General features: G+C 48.8%; 1 protein-coding gene across 2 annotated transcripts; it reads right to left on the bottom strand.

Moving 5' to 3' along the window:
- Positions 1-5: 5 nt before the first annotated feature.
- On the bottom strand, positions 6-10829 carry PRODH2 (proline dehydrogenase 2). Of its 2 annotated transcripts, none has more exons than XM_053607241.1 (10): positions 10587-10829; positions 10315-10511; positions 10087-10225; positions 9914-10000; positions 5747-5827; positions 5509-5664; positions 5273-5439; positions 1772-1882; positions 1336-1421; positions 6-291 (listed from the first exon to the last, which is right to left on the bottom strand). In XM_053607241.1, exons 1-10 carry the CDS (start codon positions 10761-10763, stop codon positions 44-46), a joined length of 1449 nt encoding a protein of 482 aa, XP_053463216.1. In that variant the 5' UTR covers positions 10764-10829; the 3' UTR covers positions 6-43. The 2 variants fall into 2 exon arrangements, with proteins under 2 accessions (XP_053463216.1, XP_053463217.1); XM_053607242.1 differs by having other exon boundaries at positions 6-228.
- Between the last annotated feature and the right edge of the window lie 1524 nt (positions 10830-12353).

The raw sequence follows: 12353 nt of genomic DNA, 5'->3' as shown, positions 1-12353 counted from the left end.
AAATTCCTTGGGACCTTTATTGACCACATGACCCCCAGGGGTGCTAATGGCGTACCCTTAGGCCTCCCCCCAGCAGCCTCCTCCTCAGTTCTTGGCTGAGCAGTTCTCGTTCCCTGCGGGCACCCTCAAGCACACTCCGGTTCTCCTGGGCTCTCCGGATCAGGTAGGGGATCACCTCCTCCAAGGAGCCATAGGGGATGGACTTATATACCGCATAGCCAGCCTGTCCTGTGGGGGGAGAGTGTTGGCAGCATATGGGCTGGAGATTGAGGGAGGCTTCCCATTCCCCATCTGGAACAGAGATTTCCATTTCCAAGAACATGGCAGACTAGGGGAATTGGACAAAATTTCTCACTGAACAAACTAAAAATCCTGGAGGAAATATTTTTTAAACGTTCTTAAAGTTATTAAAAATGCCAACTGAGTAAGGAATTTATAACTCCAAGAATTAAGAGGAAGTGCAAACTCATAGAGGGAAGGGACACGTAGGCAGCCGCTTCTTTCCTGAATGCAAAATTGAGCTGCTATCTGATGACTTCACTCAGTTGCAGGGGTACAGTTGAGGGTCAAGCCTGACCAAAGTAAGTTATAAGAGGAGACTGTTCCCCAAATTAAGCTGCAACCCAGAGAAGTTACACTTTCAGTCAATCCTTCCCCCCTTTCCTCACCCAGAGAATGGCCTTGGCCATAAGTACACCAGGGAAGAAAGCATAAAAATCCATCTTTGGGAAGGGGTTAGCCCCCTCACATACAGCAGAAGAAGCTCTGTGAGTTGGCCACCCAAGGGACTATAACAAACTGGTCAACATAAGGAACTAGGCCTATGGTACTGATATGTACATGTGGTGCATGTCTGGTCTATGAAAATCAGGTCAACTTAAGAAGGTGGTCAATGTAGGGAGGAGGTCAACTGTGGAGGTTCTACTGTATTTGCAACCCAAATTTGCATCACTGGGATATCTCAAGAAACCTCAAGCTGTGAATGTAGGATAAGGTGATTTTGTACCCCTTAGCACATGGCAGAAGAAAACGTAAACCATCCGGTCTCACGCCCTGGGGAGCAGCATGATAAAGATAACAAACCATACAGGAAACAAGACCCCGTGATCAAGAACCAGCAGAAACAACAGACAGCAGACACAGAGACACAGCCCTGCAAGGCCCTACATATCGGAATAGCAAATTTATCCAGCAGGGTCTGGAGGCTGGGCCAGCAGCAGGCTATGGATAGGAGCCCGGCCAGGCCTGGGGTGAGAATAGCAGAAGGATCTAGCTGAGAGGAAGGGAGGCCCGGGGTTGGAAGGGTGTGAAGGGAGGGATGCGCTGTTCACATACCCAGTGCCAGAGAGATGTGGTCACACATGCCCAGGAGTTGTCCAAAACACACAGGCCCATCCAGAGGAATGCCCAGCTCCCACATGCTGCAGAAAAGCCACATCATCAATCTAGGCAGTGGCTGGATCCAGAGCTGCACGTCTATTGAAGTATTTCCAAACTCCATGATAAATAACTACATTTTGAGTCCCTTGGAAGTCCCCCAATTAGTCCCAGCCACTTCCTTGGAATGCTCAGACCTCCCCATGGCCCAGGAAATAAGAGACAATGCCTTGTCCTTCTGGGGCCTACAAACCTTCAGGCATACCAGGGGCTAAATGCTTGTAACGTCCTCCCCAGGACACCTCACCATTGCACCTCGCCTGGCATAGTGAGCAAGCAGGAGAAAGTGGGGGACCTTCTTGTGGGTCCCTGTTTCCCATCCCCCACCTCATACCGCTTGGTTGCCTGGTGAACTGACTCCTCATTGTGGGAAGCCACCATGAGGTGGCACATGGGGCCGTGGTGGGACACCTGGGTCAGCATCAGCTCCAGACAGCGGCTGTAACTAAAGGGGGATGCTCCATTCAGCTCACCTGGTGAGTGAGGGTCAGGGCCCCGGGACTTGGGGTGGGATGTGCCTAAGTGGCTCAGTTCCATCTGCACCCACTGCAAGGGATGTCCCTTCCCTGACCCCCTTTGGTTTTTGTTTTGTTTTCTTTTCCTTTTTTTTTTTTTTTTGAGACAGAGTCTCACTTTGTCACCTTCAGTAGAGGGCTGTAATATCATAGCTCACAGCAACCTCACATTCTTGAGCCCAAGAATGCCTTCAGCCTCCCAAGAATGCCTTCAGCCTCCCAACTCTTGCCTTCAGCCTCCCAAGTAGCTGGGACTACAGGCACCTGCCACAATGCCCAGCTATTTTTTAAAGACAGGGTCTCACTCTGGTGTGGGACCTGTGACTTCAGGCAGTCCACCCACCTTAGCCTCCCAGAGTGCTAGGATTACAGGCGTGAGCTACCACAACTGGCCCCCTGAGCCACTTTGTAACAGTATGAATTCGCTGACTGCTGTGAGGATGGAGTGAGATGAGGGTGTGTATAAGGTCTGGCAGAATGGCAGTCTCGCAGCAAAGGGTCACATCACACCCACGAGGTGACGTTTACCTGAGGCTGTTTGCTGCAGCATTGTCTACAGATCATGATCAGCAACAACCCAGAAGTCCCTACAGAGGGAGCTGGCTAAGTGAAGTATGGCGCAGAGGTCAGTGAAGTACCACACAGCTGTCAAAAAGAATGAGGGCACTCTGGGCACTGACACGGAAAGGTAAACAGACTGGCCAGTGCTTTCCAAGCTCTCTGCAGCCCGTATGCCACACTGTGACTGTCACAGGCTGTGCAGGGCACTCTCCATTGCCCCCCATGTCTGTTAACTGCCCCTCAGGAAGCTGACTGTTACGTGCACCATCACCCCTGAAATCGTGTGCAGGAAATCAGAAGGTGGAAGGAGGGAGAGCGCGCCTCCCTTGCTCTCTTTGGGTGGCCACAGCTCGGCTAGGGTGGCCTGTCTCCCTCAGCTATAGCATAGAGGTCGAAATACTTCCTGCTCTTCTGAGTTGCCCCCTCAACATTCCTTGTGGGGGGCGGCTCCTGTGGCTCAGCGGGTAGGGCGCCGGTCCCATATGCCGGAGGTGGCGGGTTCAAACCCAGCCCCGGCCAAAAAAAAAAAAAACCATAAAAAAAAAAAACATTCCTTGTGGGGAAGTTTCCCTAACCTTGCCTGCACTTCTATAAATAGTCTCATCACTACATTTCCCTTCGTTAAACCCTTTTGCATGGAATTCTGGAATTCTCTTTCCTCTGAGAAGATCTAGTTTCTCATCTAATTCTCAAATCAATGCTATGAGGTAGATGTTGTTGTTATCTCCACTTTACAGAGAGGGAGACTGAAGCTGAAAAGGGTTGTCACTTGTCTCCAGGTCACACAGCTGGACATGGCCAGGCAGGGATTTGAATTCAGGCTGTCCGATGCTCCAGAGCCTGGCTCATTCTCAGTGGACTGTCCTGCCTTTAGATATACACTTGAGCATAGTGCAGGCATGATGCCTTCTGCACAAAAAATAAAATAAATATGACAAGATTGTCATATCTTCCTGTACATACATAAAGAAACTCAGGCAACGTATGTAAGAAACTAACAAAAATAGTCCCCTGGGAAGGACAGGGAGATAGAAGGAAATGAAATATGTAAGTATATTCATTTTCACAACGTTTGGGTTTTTTGAATCATGTGAATTTAATATGTCTTCAAATTCTATATTAAAACATGAAAGGCACCATGTTGGAAAAGATGTGGGAGATTAAAACACTCGCACATGGTTGGTGCAAGTTATGAAATGATGCAGCCACTTTGGAAAATCATCTAGAACCTCCTCAGAAAGTTAAACACCAGAGTTATCATATGACAGAAATTCCACTCTTAGGTCTACACCCAAGAGAATTGAAAATGTAGGTTAACACAAGAATATTAAACCATGGCTCAGCACCCAGAGCACAGTGGTTAGGGTGCCGGCCACATGCACCAAGGCTAGTGGGTTCGAACCAGCCCAGGCCAGCTAAACAACAGTGACAACTGCAACACCAAGAAAATAGCGGGTGCCTGTAGTCCCAGCTACTTGGGAGGCTGAGGCAAGAGAATCCCTTAAGCTCAAGAGTTTGAGGTCACTGTGAGCTGTGATGTCACTGCACTCTACTGAGGGCAACATAATGAGACTCTGTCTCAAAAAAACCCCAAAAAGAATATTAAACCATGAACATTCATAGCAGCATTAACCAAAAAGTGGAAACAGTCCCAGCGTCCATTAACTCATGAATGGATAAACAAAATGTGGTAATCCACATAATGGAATATTATTTAGCCATAAAAAGGAATGAGGTACTGATGCATACCATAGCATGGACAAATCCTTAAAACATTACTTGAGAGAAGCCAAATACACAAGGCCATATATTTACAAATTCATTTATATGAACTGTCTAGAAAAGGCAAATCTACAGACAGAAAATAGATTAGTGGCTGCCAGGGGCAGAGGGGAAGAAGGAATGGAAGATGACTGCTGATGGGCATGAGGTCTCTTTTGGGGGTGTTGCAAATATTCTGGAATTAGATGGTGGTGATGGTTGCACAGCCTTGTGAATATACTAAATTCCACTGACTCGTACATGTTGAAATGGTGAATTTTATAGTATATGAAAAGTGGTACAAACTATTAATTTTTATTTTTTTTAACAGATGGGATCTTGCTACATTGCACAGGCTGGATTTCAACTCCTAGGTTCAAGTGATCCTCCCACCTCAGCCTCCGGAAGAGCTGGAACTACAGGTGTGTGCCACTGCGCTTGGCTTGGTACCAGTTTTTAAGCCTTTGGTATTAAGCCTAGGAGCCCTTGAAGGTCTCGAATATCAACCTAGTTCCCAACCATGGTTTGACCACTTGTCCTGTAAACTGGGTAAGTCCCTGTGGCCCCCTGAGGAGGTATCAAGGAGTGAAGACCTAAGGAGGAGGCAAAGGATTGGGCCCTGTGGTTGTCTGAAGAAAGAACGTTCTAGGCAACTGGAAAAGGAAGTGCAAAGGCCCCAGGGAACATGGAGGAGGCCAGTGTGGCTAGAGTGAAGCGACTGAGAGGAAGACGGGAAGGAGAGGAAGTACGAGAAGGTGGGATAACGGGGCCCGTGAGCACTGGAGGATTTGGAGCTTATTGAGAGTGTCGGTGGCAGAGGGAAGGAGTGTGAACTGAGGAGGAATAAGACCTGACTCAGGCTGCAAGTGGGGATGAATGTGGGGAAAGGGGACAAGGAAGAGGTGGGGAGGGTGGGAAGTGCTGGGCCAGGGAGCGGGAGGACAGCTTAGACACCCCTGGGAAGCTCAACACAGAAGCTCCCTCCGGCCCAGGCCTACCTCCGATTGGTGGCCTCATAGTCAGGCTGAGTGGGATCTTCTGTCCCTTGGAGCCGGGCCACGGCTCTCTCCTTGTCCAGATACGCGCCTCGGACCAACTTCACTCCAAAGGCCAGGCCGGCTCTGCGTGCAGCCTCAACATCCCTCTGCAGCCGCTCATATGTGTTCTGCAGGCCGGTCTGGGTGGGTTAGGGTGCTGGAATCCCAGCCCGCACCTCCCAGAGCATACCACACACCTTCAGGTAGGCCTGGTAAGTGTTCCACACCCAGGGCCCGCCATCCCTGGGGCTGTTCCAGCGCGAGGACAGGGCAGCCACCAGCAGAGAGAGTGCCGGGTTCAGTGAGGTATACTCAGCATCCACCAGGAGCCTCACATGCTGGGCCTGAGCATGCTGATGGGGAGAGAGGCTACAGTCAGGGTCCCAGGGGTATCCAGCAAGGGCAATGGAGCCAGACCACGGCAGGAGATGTTACCTGTGCCACCTGGTGCAAGCGGCTCAGGGCAGCCTGGAGGTGCTGGTTCTGCTCAGCATTGAGGCAGGAGACCTGGAGGTTCTGGGGGGCAGCAAGAGAGGTGAGAAGAGCTCAGGACTTCTGGACAGTTCCAAGGCCTCAGCCTCCTCTCCCTCCCCACCAGGAAAGGGGTAAAAAGTTTAGATGTCACTAGAAATCTGCGGAGTAGCAACATCAGACAGATACTATTTATTGAGGTGGTCATGAGCCCACACTCAGGGTTCGAATCCTGGCTCCCTAACCTATTATGGGACCTTGGGCAAGGCAAATAACCTCTCTGGTCCTCAGTTTTCTCCTCTGTAAAATGAAAATAAATAGTATGTACTTCCTGGGGTTGTCTTGTACATAAAACCGGGTAACATGTGAGATGTGCCTGGACACAATCAGGGCAGAACAGTACCAACACATATTTCACACTCAGCTGTTATAACAGTGGAACTCGGAGATGATTTCATATGCTATCTTCTTAAGAGATGGTCTCTCTGTGTCCCCAGGCTGGAGTGCATTGGCACAATGAGAGCTCCCTGAAACCTCAACTCTTTTTTTTTGTTGTTTGTTTGAGATAGAGTCTCACTCTGTCCCCCTGGGTAGAGTGTTGTGGCATCATAGCTCACAGCTACCTCAAATTCCTGGGCTCAAGCAATCCTCTTGCTTCAGCCTCCTGTGTAACAGACACCTGCTACCACGCCCGGCTAGTGCTTTTCTTTTTCTATTTTTAGTAGACTAGGGTCTCATTCTTGATCAGGCTGGTCTCAAACTCGTGATCTCAGGCCTTCTACCTGCCTTGGCCACCCAGAGTGCTAGGATTACAGGCATAAGCCACCATGCACAGCAAGCGACCTCAACTCTTGAGCTCAAGAGATCCTCCCTGAAGTAGCAGGGACTATGGGCACATGCCATCACACCCAGTCAATTTTTTTCTTTTCTTTTTTTTTGAGACAGAGACTCACTATGTTGCTCTCAGTAGAGTGCTGTGCTGTCACAGCTTATAGCAACTTCAAACTCTTGGGCTTAAGCAATTCTCTTGCCTCAGCCTCCCAAGTAGCTGGGACTATAGGTGCTCACCACAACACTCAGCTATTTTTTGTTGCAGTTGTCATTGTTTAGTTGGTCCAGCCGGGTTTGAACCTGCCAGCCTCGGTGTATGTAGCTGGCACCATAAACACCGTGCTATGGGCGCCTAGCCCACCCAGCCAATTTTTAAAAACGTTTTTGTAGAGACCCAAGTCTTGCTATGTTCCTAGGCTGGTCTCAAGAGATCCTCTTGCCTCAGCCTCCCAAATTGCTGGAGTTACGGGGGGAGCTACCAGGCCGAGCCCTTCATATACTATTTTATTTAATTTTCACAATGATCTTCATAGACAAGTGTTTTCAAAGCCCCATCTTCCAGTGAGGAGATGGAGGCTTGGAAAGGAATTAACATACAGAAAGCACTTAGAGCACAGCTAGCTCGTATGAAGTGCCATATGTATTACCTGAAACTAGGCTCCTAGGACCTCGGTTTCCTCATCAAATGCCCAAGTTCTCACTGTGGCCCTCAAGGCCCACCTGGTCTGGCCCCCTGTGGCTCCTCTGCTCCCTCTCTCTCCTCACTCTTTGCCCTTCAGCCACATTGGCTTCCCTGCCACCCTTTGGAAATGCCAAGTACCTCCCCACCTCTAGACCCAAAAACCAGGTACAAAGGTACTGGGGAGGCCATGGGAAGTGAATGAAGAAGCATTGAGGGTGGCCCCCTGTTTTGTGCAAAGCCGGATGCCTGCCTGGCAGGAGCCTTCCAAACTCATCTGCTTTCATCTTGAAAACTTCTGAGAAGTTGCTATCACTGTCTCCAAGTGAGTAAACTAACGCTCAGAAAGAGGTGAAACTCTTTATGAGAAAATCCGAAGCTGATTTTCTGGACTGCTAAATCCTGCTTCTGTGTGTTCTCCGATACTTTTTTTTTTGTAGAGACAGAGTCTCACTTTATCGCCCTCAGTAGAGTGCTGTAGCGTCTCAGCTCACAGCAACCTCCAACTCCAGGGTTTAGGCAATTCTTTTGCCTCAGCTTCCCGAGTAGCTGGGACTACAGGCACCTGCCACAATGCCTGGCTGTTTTTTTGTTGCGGTTTGACCCGGGCCAGGTTTGAACCCGCCATCCTCAGTATATGGGGCCAGCGTCCTACCCACTGAGCCACAGGCGCTGCCCTGATACATTTTTAAATTACCAAAAAAAAAAAAATATCCTGGCTGGGCTTGGCGCCTGTAGCTCAAGAGGCTAGGGCGCCAGCCACATACACTGGAGCTGGCCAGTTCGATTCCAGCCTGGGCCTGCCGAGCAACAATGACAACTACAACCAAAAAATAGCCAGGTGTTGTGGTGGGTGCCTGTAGTCTCAGCTACTTAGGAGGCTGAGGCAAGAGAATCTCTTGAGACCAGGAGTTTGAGGTTGCTGTGAGATGTGACACCACGGCACTCTACCCAGGGTGACAGCTTGAGACTCTGTCTCAAAAAAAAAAAATCAAGGCTGGGCATGGTGGCTCACACCTGTAACCCCAGGACTCTTGGAGGCTGTGGCAGGTGGATCACCTGAGCTCAAGAGTTCGAGACCAAACTGAGCAAGAGTGAGACCCCATCTCTACCAAAAATAGAAAAACTAGCTGGGCATAGTGGTCTGTAGTCCTGTAGTCCTGTAGTCCCAACCACTGGGGGAGGCAGAAGGATTGCTCAAGCCCAAGAGTTTGAGGTTGCTGTGAGCTATGATGATGTCATAGCACTCTACCAAGGGTGACAGAGTGAGACTCTGTCTCAAAAAGAAACAAACAAAAACCAAACCAAAACAAAAATAAATAAATAAAAAGAAAAGTAAAAACATATAAACATCAAGATTAGAAAAAGAAATATCAGCATGTCCACCATAGCATCACTTGGGGTAGTGGAGACTCAGAGGCCATCCAGGTGTCCATCCCCAGAGTGGTAAGTGACACCTCTAGAAGCAGTGATTCAAAGCAATGGATTAGACGAGCACAGACTCGTGGATAGGTCTTAAAATCAGAGTACTCAGTGGGAAAGTGAGAAACTGAAGGGGAGAGCTGACGTAATGCTGTTTTGTGTACATTTAAATCACGCCCCTGATTGATGTGAGGGAAATGTTCTTTGTCTTGACAGGGATTTTGATTGCTGGGTGAGTGTATTTGTCAATGTTTACCAAGAGGTACACATTTGCAAACAATTTATAGTTGTATGTAAGTTTTACTTTTTAAAAAGCACTGTAAAAAATTATTGAGCTCTAATTAATAATTCACATCCTGAAGCATGTAGGGAGAAAGTGTACTGATGTCTGCAGCTTTGAAATGCTCAAAAAATAATACAGATTGAAGGATGGATGGATAGAGGGATAGATAGAAGGGTGGATGTGATTTAAAGAAAACACTATTAAATATTCAAGGGGGCAGGCATATGGGTATTCACTGTACAATTCTTTTTTTTTTTTTTTTTTTATTGTTGGGGATTCATTGAGGGTACAATAACACTGTACAATTCTTTTACCTTCTCCTTATGTTTAAAATTTTTATAAAATGTTGGGTAAAACAAACAAAAAAAATGTTGGGTAAAACAGAAAAATGCCCCCAAGTTTGAGTGTATGAGAGAGTGAGTGTGAGTGTGTGAGAGACGGTGAGGGGGGGAAAAACATACCCCCCCAAACTTAGCAAAAAGTTTCTTAGCAACAGAAAGATACCCATTATACAAGATGGAGTAGTAGTTACCAATGGTGGGGAGGATAGAAATAGGATAATGAAAATCAAAAGGAATGAATGAATAAACTAAAATTCCATTGGTCTAATCAGAATTTACATCTGCCAGCACACATTGGCTGTGTTGATTGATAACATATTGATACACTTTCTTTTGGCTGATAAATAGCTACTGTTCTAAGCCCTCTTCTGAGAGCCCGCCGGGCACCTCACCTCAAGCCTCCAGATGACCTCTATTCCGTTTATTTCAGCCATGCTCTTGAGTTACAGTCACATTTATTCTGATTGTTCTAGGCCTGGGAAGTTAGTGGAAGTTAAATACTTTGAGCATTCTGTTTATAGATGCCTGCTACCTCCAAATCCAGGGGACCCACACCCCACACTTAAAGTCCTTACCTGCCCAGAGTCCATGGCTTCTGCTAGCCTCTCAGGGCTCAGCTCCAAGGAGGCCCCTGGCCTTCTGACCCACGAAGTTAGCTCCTTCTGAAATGGGGTGGTAGGCGGGGTGGTGAGGGGACCCTGGTGGGCAGTGAGCCCCACCCCCCACTCCAGTCTTGCCTGTCCCTTACACAGAGCCTAGTGCTGGCCAGCGCCGTCACCTTCAGCTGCATGAGGTTGTTCCCAGAAGGGCCAGGGGTGTCCAGGAGGCCCCGTGACAGGTCCACACACCGCAACATAGCACTGAGGTTCCCCTCATACCAGGCCTCACTGCCCAGCCAGCAGTTGTGAGGACCGGAACCTGCAAAGCCCCATCGTGCCATCCTCCCTGCCCTCCTGGGCCCTGGTCCTCTACTTACCTAGTCTTGGCAGCTGAGTCCGGCTCCTCCTCTGTGGGCACTGCCAACAGCGGCCTGAGGCTTAGGGTCTGGAGCTGCTGCACACAGCTTCTCACCTCCTCTGCTGTCTCACCAGCCACAAACTGCCCATAGAAGGATGCTCGGAGAAGTACCCTGGAGATCCTGGAGCCCAGGAGTCGCCGAGACCAGGCCTGGAGCTGGGTGACAAGGAGTCAATGCTCAGAGCTGCAGCATGGGGAGCCTCCAGGCCAGTCCTCAGAGTCACTGCTCACCGCCAGCCCGTGGGTGACCAGAGGGGGCCAGGCACATAGCCGTAGCACCAGCAAAGCCCGTGTCAGTTCTCCTGTGCCCTTGAGATGGAAGGCTCCGCCATCAAAGTTCAGGGGCTGCCAGCTGGCTGCAGAGGGGCCACCTTGGGAATACAACACACGACAGGTGCGGAGCATCATGAGTCCCCCTCTGCCTCCACACCAGGGGAAGGGGCTTTGGAGGCAGCAGGTTCACCAACTGCCCCTTGCTTAGCTGGGGGGCTAGTGACTGATTAACCAGACAAATCTTTAGGACCACAGGCTCCTTAGAGGGACAGTTAATTATTAACTGATAGGGACAGAGTTCAGAATAATGGTAACAGAGGAGCCCCCCGGTGACAGACCCCAACAATCTACACCATAGCAGCTCATGCTAACTAAGTGCATACCATGTGCCAGAGGAGCCAGATGAGAGTCTGGACTCGGAGCAAGGATCTCTGGAGACAGGCAATTTGGCTCTGGGATCTCAGGCAAGTTACCTAATCTCTGTTGTTGCAATTGCTTCATCTTAAAATCGGAAACAGTGTAGTGTTATTGAATAAATGTGAAAATACATATTACCAGATCAGGTGTGGTGGCTCACACCTGTAATCCTAGCATTCTGGGAGGCTGAGCTCAGGAGTTCAAGACCAGACTGAGTAAAAGTGAGACCCTCATCTCTACTAAAAATAGAAAAATTAGCTGGGCATGATGGCAGGCACCTGTAGTCCCAGCTACTTGGGAGAGTGAGGCAGGAGGATCACTGGAGCCCAAAAGTTTGAGGTTGCTGTGAACTATGACACTAGGGCACTCTACCCAGGGCAACAGAGTGAGACTCTGTCTCAAAAAAAAAAAAAAAAAAAAATACATGCTACCTATAACCCAGCTGTTCCACGCCAAGCACATATCCCAGAAACCTTGAACATGAGCTTTAGGAAATATGTATAGGAAAGGATGTTCAGAAGAGCACTGCTTGTAATGACCCCAAATGGGAAACACTCAAATTTCTATCCCTGGGAGAATGGGTAAATACATTGTGGTATGTTTATACTATAGAGTAACGGAACAGAGTGAATGAACTACTAATATATATAACCACGTAGCTAAACCCCACAGTAGGAGTGAAAGAAGCCAGAAGCCAAACAGGACAAGCTGCAATGGTTATGGCAGCAGTCAGAGAGGTGGTTACTCCTGGGGGATGGGAGTTGTAACTGGGTAGAAGCCTGGGGAGACTTCTGTGTTTTGTTTTCTCTTTTCTTTCCTTCCTTCCTTCCTTCCTTCCTTCCTTCCTTCTTTTTTTTTTTTTGAGGCAGAGTCTCACTATGTCACCCTTGGTAGAGTGCTATGGCTTCACAGCTCACAGCAACCTCAAACTCTTAGGCTCAAGCAATTCTCTTGCCTCAGCCTCCCAAGTAGCTGGGACTACAGGCACCCGCCACAACGCCCGGCTATTTTTTGGTTGTAGTTGTCACTGTTGTTTGGCTGGCCCAGGCCAAGTTTGAACCTGCCAACCTCGGTGTATGTAGCTGGCACCATAACCACTGAGCTACAGGCACCAAGCCTTGATTCATCTTTTATAGTTTTATTTTGTATTAAAAATGAACACATCACGCTCAGCACCTGTGGCTCAAGCAGCTAAAGTGCCAGCCACATACACCTGAACTGGCGGGTTCAAATCCAGCCCAGACCCACCAAATAACAATGACGGCTGCAACCAAAAAATAGCCAGGGTGTTGGGGCAGGTGCCTGTAG

The sequence above is a fragment of the Nycticebus coucang genome, chromosome 10, assembly GCF_027406575.1.
Source record: "Nycticebus coucang isolate mNycCou1 chromosome 10, mNycCou1.pri, whole genome shotgun sequence".
In the NCBI taxonomy this organism is placed as follows: Eukaryota; Metazoa; Chordata; class Mammalia; order Primates; family Lorisidae; genus Nycticebus; species Nycticebus coucang.
The sequence above is the reverse complement of the archived record's forward strand: the minus strand, read 5'-3'. Positions and strand labels throughout refer to the sequence as shown.

Excerpts from the sequence above, each read along its gene's own strand:
- PRODH2 (XM_053607241.1), bottom strand. The coding sequence starts at position 10,763 with ATGATGCTCCGCACCTGTCGTGTGTTGTATTCCCAAGGTGGCCCCTCT. Across the intron at positions 5,665-5,746 it reads GCTTGCACCAGGTGGCACAG|CATGCTCAGGCCCAGCATGT; the intron begins GTAACATCTCCT and ends TCTCCCCATCAG. Across the intron at positions 1,883-5,272 it reads TATGAGGCCACCAATCGGAG|TTACAGCCGCTGTCTGGAGC; the intron begins GTAGGCCTGGGC and ends ATCCCCCTTTAG.